General features: G+C 46.7%; 1 protein-coding gene across 5 annotated transcripts in view; it reads left to right on the forward strand.

The window, feature by feature from the left end:
* The window catches only part of LOC133349623 (mucin-2-like), a 38,081-nt gene that overhangs the window by 14,379 nt on the left and 6,299 nt on the right, over nucleotides 1-17,403 (forward strand). For 2 of the 5 annotated variants that reach the window (XM_061563201.1, XM_061563203.1), the window contains exons 4-20: nucleotides 1,212-1,247; nucleotides 1,453-1,617; nucleotides 4,494-4,808; nucleotides 5,084-5,230; nucleotides 5,464-5,622; nucleotides 6,367-6,461; nucleotides 7,484-7,723; nucleotides 8,383-8,587; nucleotides 9,362-9,445; nucleotides 10,012-10,128; nucleotides 10,932-11,164; nucleotides 12,802-12,864; nucleotides 13,759-13,812; nucleotides 14,596-14,688; nucleotides 15,707-15,788; nucleotides 16,320-16,546; nucleotides 17,280-17,370. In XM_061563201.1, coding sequence (XP_061419185.1) covers nucleotides 1,212-1,247; nucleotides 1,453-1,617; nucleotides 4,494-4,808; nucleotides 5,084-5,230; nucleotides 5,464-5,622; nucleotides 6,367-6,461; nucleotides 7,484-7,723; nucleotides 8,383-8,587; nucleotides 9,362-9,445; nucleotides 10,012-10,128; nucleotides 10,932-11,164; nucleotides 12,802-12,864; nucleotides 13,759-13,812; nucleotides 14,596-14,688; nucleotides 15,707-15,788; nucleotides 16,320-16,546; nucleotides 17,280-17,363 — 2,399 coding nt within the window. In that variant the 3' untranslated portion in view covers nucleotides 17,364-17,370. The remainder of the gene's footprint in view (nucleotides 1-1,211; nucleotides 1,248-1,452; nucleotides 1,618-4,493; nucleotides 4,809-5,083; nucleotides 5,231-5,463; nucleotides 5,623-6,366; nucleotides 6,462-7,483; nucleotides 7,724-8,382; nucleotides 8,588-9,361; nucleotides 9,446-10,011; nucleotides 10,129-10,931; nucleotides 11,165-12,801; nucleotides 12,865-13,758; nucleotides 13,813-14,595; nucleotides 14,689-15,706; nucleotides 15,789-16,319; nucleotides 16,547-17,279; nucleotides 17,371-17,403) is intronic. The other 3 variants (XM_061563204.1, XM_061563205.1, XM_061563202.1) reach the window with 2 other exon arrangements.

Consider the following 17,403-nt stretch of genomic DNA (forward strand, 5'->3'; position numbering starts at 1 on the left):
GCTTTATTGAATGTTTTTGCTTTAATTTTGGTGCCCCAGACTGCTTTTGCAAAATGAGAATCCTGGTCTCTTGTCGACTCGCCTGGTGAAGCGAATGAAACTTGTCTGCCCTTCGCCGTCACAACCCCCACTTACCAGTATCGTGAAATGTAGTCCAATCACCCCCACTATCCGCACCGTGTAAGGAGCCCTCATCCAGCAGTGGATTAACAAGAGATGTGTATGTACATGCTCTATGCAGTTTATTGCCTGAGCAGACCACTCAAGTGAAATGCAAACAGTTATGTTTTAACTTGCTCATTGCAACTTTCACACTCTAGGTTGGTGTAACCTAAATGCCAAGACATTTACATGAAAACATTTACAGTTAATTCTGTGCACCACAAGGCTGTTGCACAATTTTACAAGGAAAACTAAAACTCCTTTTGATAACCCATGGCTTCTGCAGTAAAGGGTATCATAGCAGCAGCAGCTTGCAGTTACAGCTGTTGAGCCCACTGGTATAACCAGGGTGTGGTTGCTACATTTCACCCCCGTGTTTTGGGGGTCCTCAGGTGAACAGTTGTAGGCTCTGGTGAGTTAACTCATCCGCTGGAGAGTCCTCTTGAGGCGTGCCCCATCACGATTCGCATTTCTGGCATTCTGTGGCTCTTAGTGGGCCTTTGTGGCCAGCCTCATGCATTCACGCCCGTCAGGTGACTGGTATTGGGCAAGCATTGGCTTATGCTGTAAGAGTTTTCTTGTTTGCTTTCCATTTGTGGACATGAGCTGTGAAAGTGTTTTTTGAGTATTCACTTTGTCCCTAGGTAAACTAAGTTGTCGTGAATTTGTTCCGTTTTATATTTTTTCTTGGTATGATGGAATTGGACTTGGTTTTTTTACTAAGCAAGAAGAAAAATATATCATAGGCTGTGCCTAATTGTGCTGTTAAACATTGCTGCAATTTTGTATTTCATTGCAAAAGAATCTGCAGATGAAATTGTAATTATTGCCACCATACTGCAAGGTGACTCAGCACTGGCTGGGACTTTTGTCAGATTCCCTTTTAAACGAACATTATAGGACCATGGGTGCCCACATGCATAGCCAGTGCGAGACTTTGTTTCCTTGCCCATGCATCTACTCCTTGCTTCATGTTTCTCCGTGTGTACGTGTCTAACAACATGCTGCTTGTTTCATTGTGTCTAAACTGTACTTGCATTTCGTTGCAGAAGATTCTGTCGAAGAGAATCCCACTGCGCTGGAAGGTGAAACGCACAATACTACTTGGGCATTTGGTTTTACTTGAATTCGGAGTTTTAAATGCACCTTGGTGTTTAGAAACACCGGGAACGAGTGCCTGTACGTGTCTAGCACAATAATAAGCACTTGCCCCAACAGCCTGTGTAGGTGGTGGTGGGGGTGTGATCTTTGTCTAAACCACACACACCTGCACGCTGTTGCGTCTTGCAGAAGAGAAACTGGCGCTGCAAGAAGCTACGAGCCTCTTGAAATTGCCGTTGGAAAAAGATCTGGGCCCCTTGATGACGCCAACCAGCATGGTGGCAGAGCTGAGTAGTCCGGCTAGCGCTGAAGCGGCCGCCTCGCAAGACAACTTGCTGCATGCCGGAACTGGAGGTAAGGGGGAGGCTTGTGCAGAATTCTACCTGGGTCTATTTTTTGTGTAAGCATTTTTTATCATCTTCTAAAAACCCCGAATACAGTGGGAATATCAAAAGGAGGAGACTTACAATGTGCAACGTTATAATAGGCCAAATGTGGTGTACCCTGAAACAATTGGAGAACCGAGCAAAGGCATCCAGGCTCGCCGGCCGACCACGGTAGAGGTAACGATTAGTGCCTCTTTTTTTTTTTTTTAATGAGGAGCCAACATTCTACTCAACCGCCCTTACCAGAAGCATCTTCAGTCAAGTCTACTCGGCTAAGAAATTGACTTTTCAATTTGGAATTTGGTTATCTCAACAATAGTCACAAATTCAATTTACAATTGAAAGTCCATTTCTTTCTGATAAGAGCTGTTGAGGTAAAATATTCGTTCCTCATTTAAAGAAACCCATTCTTATCCAGAGTTTACTTCTCATTCTATCTCCGTGCAGGAATGTAACAAAGAAAACAGGAAATTTGTCATCGTCTTTCTAATAGAGCAAACGCTGCGTATACTGTTTAGGTGTTCATAGGGAGAGAGATGAAGGCGTTTTTAAAAGCACTTGCAGTCGGTGATCTTGTGTATTTGTGTGCGTACACGAGGTGGCAGCCCCACTGGCTTTGTGGTCTTGTCGGATTGGCTGACCGCTTCGAGAGCAGGACAATGTGTGGTGTGCGCTGCACGTGTTTTTCACCGAGGAAAGTTTTTGTAGCAAAGAGCCGTGCGTGTCACTGGTGAGGAAGTCTCCGTGTAACAAATGGCAAACCCGCCGCCAAGTACAGTATTGACCCACGTTGAACCCGAGTGTTGCGGCAGTGTTTTGTCCGTATTATTTTTTATATCGCACCGTCTTCTATCCGCTCCAACCAATTAACCGGCCATATTTCCGAACGTGATCTTTTCACGTGTTTTTAAAGCAGTTTGTCCAATAACCTTAATGGTGCATGGTATAACTATCATTTTCAATGTATGTTCACATATCGGACCTTTTTCACATCCTATCTCTATACCCAGGGCATAGTGGAACACCATTGATTGTACTAGATGTAAAATGTACGCGAGGCAAAAAAGCATATGGATTGTAGATTAAATTTCATCCCAACGCTTTTCCTTTCCTGGATTGTATTCTAAGGACAAGTCAATGGGAAATGTAATAAACTAAAACAAACCCTTAAATAAAGGATCCTGTTGTGTTCCGTGAGGGCCTTCCACGAGTAAACACGTCCCCTGGTGAGTTAGTGCTGCGCTCTGGGGGATGTTACTCCTGCCCTGACAGGTTCTGTGCAAGGGACGCGTCTTGGATCTGCTCTGATTTACATGTCTGGAGTTTGCCTAAACATTCCTTCAAAGGCCCCCCCCCCCACCCCCCAACCTCACCTACATGATGCGAGTTGGTTTCATTGATATTTAAGCAAAACTTTTTATTTTACCAGGTAAGGCCAACTGAGCGACCTGGCCACAAATGATAACTCGACAAAATGGCTTGTAATGTGAACATTTATAGTAGCCAAATACTCCAAATGCATGTTTTGAAATGTGGAGGGAAAAACCACACGAACACAGCATGGAAACTCTAAATATACAGCGGGCGTGTCTGGATCAAACTCAAGACCTTCTGTATACCAGGCGAGGGTAGTTAAGATCTGACCACCGTAGCATCCACAATGGCGAGAAGTAACATGTTGCTTGTGCTTTGTAATAGACTCTACATGTAAATTCTCCAGCTGCATACTGAATATCAAGTGCTCTGCTTTGAACCCTGCAAACCTAAGTTTGATTCTTGGCCACTGCCAACATGGGTAGTAAGTAATTGTCAGAACCAATTCTAGGCACCCGCTCAGGCAAACCTGCACGGACTGGTATGGTCCGACAATCCCCATGAGAACACAACTTGAAGAGGCCTTCATCCAGCAGAAAATGTACTAAGACTGAAAATTGTTGCTATATTGAGGGAGTTTAAAGTCATTTCAGTGCATGACCATAATCTTGATACAATTTTAGATAATTACAGTAGTAATGAGTGTTTAGGTTGGAGAGTATAGTAGCAATTAATCCAGCATTTGTTCAAAGTCAATCGTCATTGCTCCTATCCTACTTTGCATTACCAGTGTTTAGCAGTTGCATTGAAAATAAGCCAGTGAGCGCTTTTAATATATCACCCTTATAAACGTTTTGTTGTTCTCCCCCTACGCGCAAAGGTGTAATCGATGTGGCTGACTGAGGCGTTGGTGTAGAAGTGACGTGGTTCTGGGTGTGACTGGGAGCCGCCTCGTCGCTAGTCGTGTGCACTGCTTTATTGCTGCCGTGGGACAGGATGGCGGAGGAAGTTTTCGATTTTTCTCCTGCTGCTGGCGGGGAGAGTCATGGTCACGGTACCGAGGCCCATTGATAGTCCAGTCCTCATTGTCAAGTTGTCGGTTCACAGCTGTTGGTTTGGCGTTGCCCGCCGTGGACATTTATTGTTGAAAACCTGCTTCCGTAATTGTAGTCTTTCTCTATAGTTCTTGGTTCACGTTTATATGAAATTTAGCTCCGCTGAATATATGGCACTGACAAAAGTATAAGTTAGGGCTTCCTGCCATTCATACACAAGGTGGTTTCATTGAATTTGAAACTGTTTACTCAATTGGGATTGCCCCCAACCGTCAGACTAATACCCGCTTGCAGGCCAGTAGCTGTGAATCGCGTGCCCACGGCACGGCTCCCATCAGGGTCGCATTTAAAATGTTTGCGAGGCAAGTCACGAGTTGTCGAGCGCACCGAGATGGACCGCTGTATTGAGTGCTTAAGAACAGATCCTATCATTTGTTACTCCATAACTCGATGAGGTGTTTGTTTATTTTTTCAGAAAACCTTTGGCTTGGGCACAACATGGAAACTGGACCTAGTCCCCTGAATGCTGCGGAGGAAGTGTTGCTGGAGAGCGGTGCCCTCTTTGAGAGTGCTGCCACGGACAGTCCCTGCTCCATTGAGAGCCCGATTCACCAGGAAGGTACTTTACCCGTTGAGAGTGCCCCTCTGGAGAGTCCACACAGCGACGTGGAGTCACCGTTGACCCCTGCGGACTTGGAGAGTCACGGTTTGGTGCAAGAGGCGGCTGATGTGTCGCAAGAAGAGCCGCTCAGTCATCACGAGGAGCCCCAACCAGCTCGCGCATCGGAAGGTGAATCCTCAAATTTCACAAAACGCGGACTGGAATTTAGTTTATGGAAAAAGGTGTGACGTCAAGTCCATGACTGATTTGTCTTCTGTGTGGTGGGGACTTGTTGTCGATTGAGTGGGACAGCTTCAGATGTAGCCTGGTGAATCTTAAAAGCTGGCAATGAACGATCGAAGCGGGCACTGCCGTACTATGGTCCATGCCTGTATTTGTGTTTCGTGCGAAGGAAGCTTTAAGTCAAGACGTTAGTCACAGAATCCTCTTTGTTATTGCCGAAGATGCCGCAGCGGCCAAGCTGGTGGAGCCCGCGGCGGACCGGGTGGAGCCCACAGAGCTGGAGGCTGACCGAGAGGAGGAGCAGCTGGTGCCCAGTGTGGCATTCGTCTCGGAAGTGGAGCCCGTGCCGGAGCTCGCAATTTGTCCACGTACAGTCCTCGGCGCGAACACTTCCATTCCTCTTGCACCACAGTTTCTGTTTTGGTCAATTTGGTGCCTAAAAAAATACTCATCACATCGATGATAATCTCACGTTATACCTGGCTGATACGGATGTAGCTGGCACACGCTCCGACTCTAACCGTTTCAGTCTTAGTCGTAGGGTGTTGACGGTGAGCGAGCCGGTTAGTTCGATTCCCGTATTGGCCTCCTGTCTCCACAGCAGACGAGCGGCTGCTGGGGGACCTGGCGTTCGAGCTGACGCCGCCAGCAACTCCGCAGCAGGCAGAAGGCTGCGTTTTGGCGCAGCCGAGCTGCGCGGGGACCTCCGGTGAGGAGGGCGCACTACCGCAGCCGGAACTTGCCACATCGCAGCCTCCAGGTGCGCCCCTCGCAGTTCGCGCTCCGATTTATCATCCAGGAACTTTAGAAAACGTTTCTCTTTTCCTTAAATATTATTTACAGTAGTGTTGTCGGTGTCTTGTCATGTGACCGTGACATTTGTCACGGCTGACGTGCGATTGTGAGCGCCCGTATGTTCAAGAATGCTCCTCCCTCGAAGGTGACATGGAATGACTCCTGAGATAGTCTCAAGCGACCGCTTGTCTACGCTGCACTTTCCCACATGGCAGCCATTTTTCAATTCTCCGATTTAGGAATTTTTCCAAATCTGGACTGAGACCATCAGAGCGCTGTTCTTAAGAACCTGCTTTAAACATGGGAGATTGGAACTTTGATTTGAACCTAGGGACTTGGCAATGCTGGATCGGTGCTCTTTTTCCCTTGGCTGACTCGCCCACCTCCGTTATCGTCGTTTTGATGAACTTTTTTCCTTTACGTGTAATGTCAACAGCGGTTGTACTATGGAGGAACTTGGTTTCTACCGTTTTTATAAATGTGGAATTCTCACCATTGGCTCTAGTGTTGCACATAGGGGAGAAATACCATTCATCAGGGTCAACTTGGCTTGTGTATGAATGGCTGGTTGACATTTCTGACCATCCATCTTGTTTAGTGGCATCGTCTCATTGATGTATACGTCACTAAATAACGAGGCTGTCTTTAAGGAAATGTCCATGGGATGCTCACGGATCTTATTGTGTTGTCTGCTCCGATACACCACCAGAACGGGAAGACGGTGCCCATACCTTGGAGCCTGTACCGGCCGGCGAGCCTGTACCGGCCAGCGAGCCCGCTGTTGAATCCACTCTAAAACCCAAGGTGGGGTGCAATGAAGGGCGTGGCTACTAGCCAGTGAACAAGGTGGCTTTTAGGTTCAAAGTATCTGTCGTTAATTGTTTTGTGTTAATGGTGTGTTGTGCTTTAAGTGGGAAACTTAAAATCGAATAAAACTTTACTTGTAAGCACAATTCGGGCAAAGAATGCAATACAAAGTGCTTTACAGGACTAACTGAAAGGACTGACACAATGTAAACAACAATAAGACTGATACATTAAATAATCCACTGTTTTATTTGCATTAAAGTGCTGGAATCGGACCCATGATTATTAAATGAATGAGCTAAAAAAACACTTAACCGGTCTTGGCCAAACAGACCAATGCTAAAAAAATAACTAGGAAATGTTGGTTACACGGCAACGTCGCCCCCTATTGTGGAAAGTTACCAACCACATAAGAACAAGTCTTAGCTCTCTGAAGCTTTCCTGGATAAATGAGTAAAAAAAAATCTGTACACCTTTTTAAAAGTATTGTAGTTTTCCATACCTTGTGGTAATTTAACAGTGTAAAAACGAAACACTTGAATTTAATATGGCATCAAATCATTTTTGGTTGCAGCAGGACAATGTAAATCTGTGCAGGGGGTAAGATGGGCTGGCCTGTTAAAGGACAGGGTGTCTTACGAGAGAAAGGGGGAGGGTGCATAGCAATGCCGCCAGTTGCTTGGCCCGACGCCAATAGGGCCATGTGCAGACAACATATTTAGAGGTGTTATTATTTATTTACATGAGCTTCATGAATGTGCATTATATTGCGAGCGTTTTAAGTCATCGTGATGGGACCTTTCCAATTGTACTCTCTGATGTGCTTCCAGAATAACACTGACAAACCGAAGCCCTCCCCCGCAGGCAATACTCCTAGCTGAGAGACCTAATTCCCAAATACCTGGCATCCAACAACTCTGCTGATGCAGGGCGACGCACCTACACTGCCTATGTGCGTGGACGGGCCTCTATTTTCACCGGCGCTAAACACGTGCATATGTATGTCTGTGCGTGTGAAGGCCTCTTCGTTGCCTCAGTCCAAAACGATGACTCCCGTGAAGACGAAAGGAGTGGGGCTGGCTTCGTCCAAGCGGCCTGCAGGCACACCGGTCACCAGCACATCCAAGAAGCCCCGACCCGAGGTGGGGGTGGCGTCACCGGCAACGGCGGCTAAACGGTCGCCCCTCGTCACTGCCAAATCTGCCACCGCGGCCAAGGCTTCCCCAACGGCCGGTGCCAATAAAGACCCAAAGAGCAAGGTAATGGAGGAAACTGCAGGGCTGTCGACATTCCATTGTCACGATGAGATTTTTTTGGTCTAAGTTTTGATTTATTTTCCATAACTTGACTATTTTACATTGTGGCATTTAGAACCAAAGATAGTGATGCTTTAGTTACCGTTCCAATAAATGGACAACCCGAGTTGAATTCCCGGCCATGGCTAATATAAGTGGTGAAGTGCTATCTGAACTATGGACCCTCCCTCCTCCAACCTGCACTGACCAGTGCGCTGAGGTAGTCAAATGAACTACATCACCGAGAAGCCTGCATTAAGCAGTTGGATAATTACCAGTCTACCATTTAATTTGAGTTTTAAGCTGTACTCGTCCAGAGAAAGATGAGGTGACATGTGCTGCCTTTAGTGCAGCATGCATCTGCATGGTTAAAGATACTTTTGTGTAGGTTTCTCCTGGCTGTGCTCTACAGCCCTCCAATGCTTTGTTGCGTTGTGCCACGGGCAGTGTCTGGTGTTTCACTTCACATGTTGGAACAAAAACGTTCATAATAAGGTGCAACCTGAAAACGCATTGGGCTCCCTAAATGTTGCTCTTCTGGCTTGTCACCCTTGAACGAGTGAGGATTTGCTGTTGTCGTCATTGCTGGCTTTTTTTTTCTGCATCCTCCCCCGCCATCCCAGCTGGCGATGGAGGGAAAGGCGGTGCCCAAGCCATTGGAGAAACGCGTCCCAACAACGCGCATCCACTCTACCACCACAACCGCCGCCACCAAGCCTGCCACGGACACCCCGCCACGGGCTGCCACCGCCAGGATGGCCGCCAAAACTACGACCAGCATCCTAAAGGCGGCCCCACCATCCTTGGCCACCGCCAAAAGGACTGTCGGTAAGCCTGTAACGAAGACGTTAAAGGTGGCCTTTCGTGAATGCTCAAGTTCTGTTCAGAGGCTTGCAACTACATTTCATCCGTCGATCAAAAAATGTATTCTTTTCCTTGTAATGCATGCATATAATTGTGTGTGTGTGTGTGCGACAGTTTCTGAATTGTCAAATGTAAGTTTTGTTTAGGTTGATGGTGAACAAAACTTAAAACAGAACCATTTGAGAGAATGAATTATCTTGCAAAAAGAGACCAACGGATTCTTGAATGGCGAGCCCAAATTGTAACAATCTGTAAAATGGCAAATGGAGGGCTGAATTGTCACGGCAGTCAAGGGCCTGTAGAAATTCTCCAGAAACTGAATGAATGGTGACCGTTTAAAAGTCTATTCTATATTTTTCTGTTTTATTTGTTGTCCTTGACCTCGTATTACTCTTCAGGCAACATTTTCACATTAAGTAACGTTGTTAATTTGCATGAATCTTGTATAATTAATTCATGATTCAATGCTTACATTGTGCACAATTTATTTTAAACTATGAATCCTCATCATCCCTATTGCCTGTTTTTAATATTCTTATGGCTGTACTAACTTAATATTGTTCCATTCCTTTTTAATATTGTTCTTTGGTGCTGTGGTTTGCTTTTGTCATAAGTTCACACCTCCCTGCTGAGCAAATGGGCAGTGCTTGTGGTGTCGACCCTGAGCCAGTGGTGAAGATTTTGAACAAATGGCAAGGACCAATTAAACTCGGTGCAACCTTTCACACTGACCCACAGCCACTGGTGTCAAGGGAGAGCCAAAGCGAGAGGAAAAGCTGACCGAGCCCAAGAAACTGACAAGGCCTTCGGTGAAGCTTTCTGGTGTGTAAAGCGGCTCGCACAACAAGCATGTGCATTGCCCATGGTCTTGTGTGTTCCTTGTGTAGAATAGACGATATTGCATCGCCTCGACCGGTGCTCATTTTGTCCAATTATTTGCGAAACCGTGGCGATGTCCAGCGACGTGCATTAGCCATTTCTTCAAGACGGGAGTTCTGGCTTTTTTGTCTTGCTCAACATCTTCCAAATGAATTATATATCCTCTTATTCGGACGCCTGCCACTTGTAACTTTTACATTAAAACGTTGCCATTTCATTTGCAAGCTATTTTATAGCCTTTTACCAACCACTGCTGGATGAAAGCCTCTCCACTCCATGCACATGACGTAATGGTGGTTGACCATATTAGCCCATGCTGGTCGGTGTGGGTCTGTTAAGGAGCAGTCCAGGTCTGTTTCTGACATTACTCGCCACTCGTTTTTGCTGTGACCCAGGAATCTAACTGGGCCTTCTGGGTTCACCGTGCAGTGCGCTAAACACGGCACCACTGCTGCTCATGCCCTATACTTTAACTAACGTTGTTTGGTTTTTGCTCTTATTGCCCACAGGAGCCCGGCCAAAGGTGGCGTCGACAGCGACTACAGACACCAAGGGCCCAGTGCCGGCGGGGGCCAGCAGCATCGCACGCGCCCGACCAGCCACAACCCCCGGCCGCCATGGTCTAGGTATGCACGGAGTACTGGAGTGGTTTAGTTTGGTAGCGCAATGATTGGCGCACCATGGTTATTTGCCCGTCTAACCGTTTTTGTTATTTTCAGCCACGGTTACCATAGGTGGCGACTGATATCTGAACTGGTCCAGGGCCTCCCCCCGAGGTCGTACTCCGCATTGAGTAGCTGCCGCGGTGGCTAAACATCAGCTCTGGGGCGATTTTTAACGTGGCGAGGTGTGGTGCTAGCCACAGCGCGCCCTTTTGTGCGCAGTCCTGGCCTCTCGGTGCTTCCTAACAGCCGCGAGGCTGCATGGTTGGCAGCAGAGGGCAGTGCAACACATTCATTGTTAGAAATGTAATTAGTCCTCCCAAGCCTCTGTTCCCTGCCTTCACCCTATACCAGTGGGGAATTATGGGCACACAACCCCCACAACAGTGGGGGAGGTGCTCATCCAGCAGTGGACTGACAAAATGGGCTCTACCTACACACTGAGCAAAGTCAGTTGCCCAGCGAGTCTTAAATGTACACTTATGTCAGGTCTGGCCATCTATGTTTGTTAATCTGAGGTGCAGGGGAAGGAAAACAAACTCGACACAAGTAGTTCTAAAGAAATTCGTTTTCAATCTAGATTTAAAAGTGCATAGCTCCAGTGGCTTCCCAATATCAGAAGGAAGGGTATTCCAGAAGGCCACAGAAGCGCATCCAAAAGCACATGATGCAGTGACCGTCTTTGTTCAATGGCTAGCCTTCTTAGTAGCGGGTGCATAATGGAGCACATTTAACACCCCCTTTCTCTTTACACTTCGACCCCCCAGGCGCAACGATGAGCAGCAGGAATGCAGTGGTTGCCCCTACGCCCAGTGGTGGCACGGAACGCAAGCCCGCACCATCGTCTGCCACCGCGGCGCGAACTGGCCCCCTGGCAAAGGCAACGCCGATGGCGAACAGGACAACGCGGCCTACCACGGCCCCCGAGGCCCGTGCCGCGTCTTCCCATCCGGGAGCGCCCATCGAGAATGGGAAGCCCAACGCTGTTCCCGGGAGATTGGTCAGTGACAGGGTTGGGGATTGAGGGAGGCGCTGGGGGGAGCTGCTGTGCTTTATATCATTAAAATCATTACGTTGCCATACATAGCAGGTGTTACCAAAAAGATTTACCAAATTCTAAACAAACACACGATCCAGGTCCGATTTGGTACAGTACACAAGATCCGTGATCTGATCCCATTCGTAAAGGATGTCATTCCTGACTTACAGTACCCTGGTGTCTACAAACTGAGTTGCACCTGTGGTGATTGTTATATCGGTGAAACGAAATGACATATCTGACCGCATTTGCGAGCACAAGTCTGATTTGAAGCACGGCAGGACGAGTTCTTCGGCTGTAGCTGACCACTTATAATACTGCTGGTTCTCATGACATTGTGTTCTCCGATACCAAGGTACTCTGCAAGCCTCCTGGATGCTACCAAAGATTTTTCCATGAAGCCATCCAGATATACAAGCATAGACATAACTTCAACCGAGAAGATAGATTAAAATTGAGCAATCATTGGAAGGATGTAATTAACCAAGTTAAACTTTAGCTGCCGTGCAGTTTACTGCTAGACAGCCAGTTTATATCTATTTTCATATCCATATTCCCAGTCTTAGCCCCAGCTTTACACACTACCATCACCATTGCCACACGTTGTTTTTCAGCTTGCGCATTTCTAATTTACCCCCCCCCCCCCCCCGCAGCATGACAAAAGGCTGCTTAATCTTAGCTTTCTTATCTACTTCCGCCCCCTGCATCACACAGCTTCAGTTTGAACTCCATATGTTGCCTCCATGCGCCCACCCCGTTGCTCACATCGTTGCCTCCCAGTCTACAGCCCGCCCACACACTCACCATGGCCCCTTCCTACCCCGTGACTATATAATTCCTCGTCACAGCCATCTCTTAGACACACTTAAGCGGTTGTGCTTTTGCTACGTTGTCCCCACCTGAAGAAGGATGCTTGTGTTGGGCCCGAAACGTCGTGATTTAATTAGTTTTCCTTTTTTTACCTACATGACTTTACCGGAAAAAAAACAGTCTGAATCCTTGCAGTCGCAAAAGCTTCAAATCTAGAACCAACGAGTAAGAGCTTTATAGCTCATCGGATTCCTCCAGTATAAATAAATATTCTGATTGTGGTCACTTGCGCTCGTGCGGAGGGTGAAGGTCACAGTGGTGGGAGATGCTGCCAGGTCTGGCTGCATTAGGGACTCTTCATATTAAATTATGGAGAGAATCTCCGTTCACTTTTGCTAACCGCCCACGACGGTACTATGTCTGTCATGCTCGCATAAATGTTGGCGTTCGGGAATGGTGCTATGAGAATATAGTGGGTCCTCAATAACATGGGCAGATGGGCCATATCGCACAAATACGTTTTTTAAGGATTCTTAAATTATAAACAGAATAGAAAATTGTACACCCGAATATGAAAAACACATGAGCTACAAGCTGTAAATGGGCTCAATCTAGTTTTCATGGAAATAATGGCGTTTTGTTAAACATACCGCGGCACCCAATCTTGAATTATCTCGGTATTTCGAGGCCAGTCTACTGTGCTTTTATTACTGGAATAATATGATTCAATTACTTGATCTCAATTGAATAAAATGCACTGTACTTGGTGTAAACGTGGCATTTTGCAGTCCAAGGATGCTTCTGCTCGTGCCCCTGCAAGGACAGGAGTGATGAAGTCCACAACGACTAAAGTGAGTGGCTCTGTAAAGTTGCTGGTTTGTGTGAAGATGCAGTGTGTGTGCATATATATGTGGGGAGCAGTAGTGCAACGTTAAGCACACTGCGCTACGAATCCGGAAAGCCGAGTTCGACTCCTGTTCATGGCCAACACCAGTGACGAATATCTGAACCTGTCCTAGGTTGACTCAACCTCAAATGAATGCCTGGTGTGATGTATAAACATTGCCACTGGGGAAACCAAGGCGGTCATGTGGGGTGTTAACCACCCACCCCCTCGTGTTCTGTGCCAGCCTTCATAGGTGCTTGCTTACAGGCACGGACACATCCCCCACGTGTGGGGGTGTAGTAGCTTAGTGGTTAGCTCGCGTGCTAAGAACGCGTTGACCCAAGTTCGTTTCACAGCCGTGGCCAACATCTGACCCAATCCCGTAGGTCGACTTTGCTTTAAATGAGTACCTGGTGCAGTGTAAACTTTACCACTGGGAGACGAAGACAGTCAGGTGTCGGGTTGGCCACACCACCCCTTTTGGTACACGGTGCTAACAATACGACCTCGCTTAACAGCACTTGCATGAGCATAATGCTCTTGTACGAATCCAAATATAATTGATTGTATTATTAAGTCTGAAAATGTACTTGTCATTAATGATCTGTGTAAACCTATGTGTTCTGTATAAAAATTATTTTGGTGATCCTGCATTGGCAGTGGTGAACATATGCATGTCAAGATGGGCTATTGCCCGAACGTCACCTTTCCCTTTTAAGGCAATGTTTTTGACGTACATGAGGTTTTTTGGTTTTTTAGATTTGGCAGCCATTTTATTGGATTTAAGCATTACCACTGTACAGTAGCTGGCAATGGATTGTCATCCATTCTAAATGTTTGATTTTTGTTTTTGCTCAAGGTCACGGTTAAGAAAGTGGAAACTGATGGCACAAAACCGACCCTTGCCACCGAAGTAAGTCCATTGGCAGTTTGTGCCCATCCACTGTTGGATGAAGGCCTCTCCACACAATCGCATCTTTCAGTTATTCTCGCTTCTGCACCAGAGCTGATCTCATCAGTCCACGCATGGTGATCTCTTGACACCGAAAGTGTTCCCTTTTTGGGCTGCCGGTCTGTCGCCAGTCTTATTTCTTACTGTGTCTCACCTCGGCCCCTGCATTCACAATCTCTATTGTCCCTCACCCCCCCCCCCCTCCCTGTGCTCGGTCATGTTTCTGCTCATTTTCCCTCTTCGCTTCCCTTAATTGGATAAACTCTCACATCAAATGGGCAACTTCACAAACCATTTTTCATTCCTCACTTAAGACTCTTATTTTTTTCAAGAGCGTATCCCTCTCCTTCCTGTGCGCACCCTTAACCATCCTCCAACCTTACTAACTTCGCACCTCCCTTTCCCTATAATCACCCTCCCTTGCCATCCCTTCCCCTCTCCAACACTCAAACCCCATCAGCCAATATTAATGTACAATTTATAATTCTTGTAAAGCACCTTAATAAAAGTGCTATTTAAAATCCTAGATAAGATCATATCCGCTGGCCATCCCTCTACAAGTGGTGTCCTGTCTAAGACGGTCGACGTAAAATTCGGTTTGCTAAACTAAATCTGTTGTGCACATTGTGAATTTTAGCAGTTGAAATGTGATTTTTACGAATATCTTAATTTTACGGCCACATTATTGATTGGTGTATCATTTAGGGTGCCTGGTGAAATAACGGACCTTGTGGTTGTGTGTAGGTTAACAAGTCGACTTCGTTGACGGCCACAAAGACGACGGTCGTCCGTACCCAGCTTAAAACCGCTGGGAAGGTCGACGGGAAGAATACAAGTGTGAGCTTTGGATCTTCTTGCCTATACACACCATTTTTTTTCTGTCCGTCCGTCTGCGTACGCGAAGTTGCAGAGGATTTGGCTTGCGAACCGTGGGGCTTTTGTTTAAAAAAAACAGTAGCCCAGGTACCACAGTCAGTAAATACTACTAAACAGTAGACAAGACACTACTGTACAGTCGGTAGATACAACTACGGATTAAATAGATACTATTTTGTATGTAGGGTGTAGGGAAATATACCTATGTGGGGGTAAAAATATCTTTTTTGGGGGGGGGGGGTCGACTATTTTCGTAAGCCTCTTTTAGATCAACTATTTACCCCCTACTTTCTATAACTTTTTTGACTTCTGCAAGCCTCTTATAATTTTGTTGGTGGAGAAATGGACAAACGGCCCACCGGGCTCTCACAATTGCTTAGTATCTGTGTATGTATTTGTAATGTTTTTAAGAGAAGTTTTGAAATATACTTTTTTGCCCGGGCAACACCAGGTACTTCCCGCTAGTTAATAAGTATTGATAATAACAATGTTGATGACCAATTTGGGAGCACAACCAGCCTTTCATCAAGTGCGATGAACGACTACAGCAAGATGTGATTTGTTGTCATCCATGGAATGCTTCACTGGTCCAGTGATTTGATCATCTGTCATTTGGAGTTGTAATTCAATAAAATAATGTATTACCTACCACCATGAAAAGCTTAAGTATATCTTGCCAAAATGTGTGGTCTAATAGTCAGGCTGCTTACGCCCCAGCTCTTGTCATGAGCCTATGCATATCCATGAAAATGTAAACGTGCACAACTCTTCACTCATTGTGGTTTTTCAGGAAAATCTAAACCAGTTTGTTGCGCAATTGCTGCAGACGAATGAAACGCGGAGCCTTGACCCTCATTGTTTACATCTGACACTGCAGTGGCCAGTGAGATACATTTTCCTTGGCTTTGTGGCTTTTCCAGGAAACGCTGCCTGATGAGCTTTTAAAAAAACCCCATGGCCACCGCTATCTCGCACACAGGTGGCCGCGACGAACAGGAAGCCGCCATTGGAGAGAAACACCGGAAAACTTGCCCCGAAAACCCCCACGCCAAAGAAATCCGGTGCGTCTCAGTTTTGTTTAAGACGAGGCACTATTAGAATTGCTTGTTTTAGTGCGACTTCTGCAACATTTGTGGTGTGTGGCTCAATCTTGCCCTGGTGGAGCTGGCAGTCTATTTCGTTGGACAGTGCTCGGACTTCAAAATGAATACATTGCTTGCATGCGGTCTCAAGAGGTCAGGAAGATGATCAATCTTCCAGTCGTGCTGCACGGTTGGTGAACGAGCACTGCCTGTCGTGTAGTATTATGTCACGAAATTGGAGCATTAATCTTAATACCTTTTTTGTCAACTACAAATCCAACAAGGAGATTGAAACTGTGGTTTGCGTTTAAAAATTCATCAATTATGCAGATTGTATACAACTAATTTGGGGTGATTGTACCCACGATGGTCAGTGCAGCTGGCGATGGGAAGCATTAGGTGCGAAAGCATAAAAAGCCCAACTATAGCGATGGATCTTTGCTGCACCGCCCTCTGCTGTCCATCACGTAGCCCCACGCGTATAATCTCCGTTTTATCGTCTCCTTGAAGTTGGCGGCTCCAAGGCTGAGAACCACAAGCCGAGCCCCATAAAGTCGCCCTCGACCAACGGGCCTTCGGATGACGCCCTGGCGGTCGAAAATGGCAACGTCGCGGAGCAGGGCAGCGACGGTGTCGGGGGCCACGGTGGCTCGCCGGTGCGCCAGAACGGGAACGCCCTCTCACCCGGCGTCGAGGAAAACGCCAACGAGCACCACGACGCGCCGGCGGCATGCGAGGTGCCCGTGACGCGATCGGACTCGAGCGACGTCACATTTCGGCGGCTATCGACGCGCATTTCAAAACTGCTGCGGTGGTCTTGAAATTTAGTTTATTAATCATTTTGTTTTTCAGGAACGCGAGACTGCATGTAATCATGTGCGATTTGGTATATTGAGTTGCCACACCCTCCGTTGGGAAATGGACTCCAGCACCTGGGCTCGCCCACCCTACCATGGCACGGCCAACGATTGGGGACCAAGTGTTGTTTTTAAGGGGGAGGGAAGGAAATATTGAAAAGGGGCATGGAGGGAGGGGGGGAATGAAATTATTTTTTTAAAGAGAAGGATCTGTTGTTGGAAAAATAAAATGCTAATTCAATTGACCGATGGGTACATCTAGAGCTTTTGCACTCGGCAACCTCGTGGCTTTTTATTTAACGGACCACAACACACTGAGAATCTGAAGTCAACGCCAGTCTGGGGTTTGTCTCGAGCAAATGCTGCTTTAAAACATTAGTCAATTAACTTAATAGTAATTGTATAAATGTATAGATCCTTCCCTGTGTATTTATGAATATTTTACCCTTAAACAGCCAAGACGTTAAGGAATAATTTCGTGCTGTTTTGTGCCGGGAGCCTTGGCAAAAAAATGCTGCAATGTAAGAGTGCGCAGGCTTGGCTGTCGAGGGCAAACGGGGATAGACCCTGACTGTGATGCATGTTCTCCTCCCTCTCCCACCCCCACTGGCAGGAGGAAGCGCAGAGTGGAAACCCCCAGTTGGAGGAGCCAATCCACGAACAGCAGCCCCAGCCTGTGGAAGTCGAACAAAACTAATTGCCTTGTAAGTTTTGTTTCGATTTAAAGCTTTCGTGAC

Source organism: Lethenteron reissneri, chromosome 31 (assembly GCF_015708825.2).
Source record: "Lethenteron reissneri isolate LAM-NWPU_2019-01 chromosome 31, ASM1570882v1, whole genome shotgun sequence".
Classification (NCBI taxonomy): Eukaryota; Metazoa; Chordata; class Hyperoartia; order Petromyzontiformes; family Petromyzontidae; genus Lethenteron; species Lethenteron reissneri.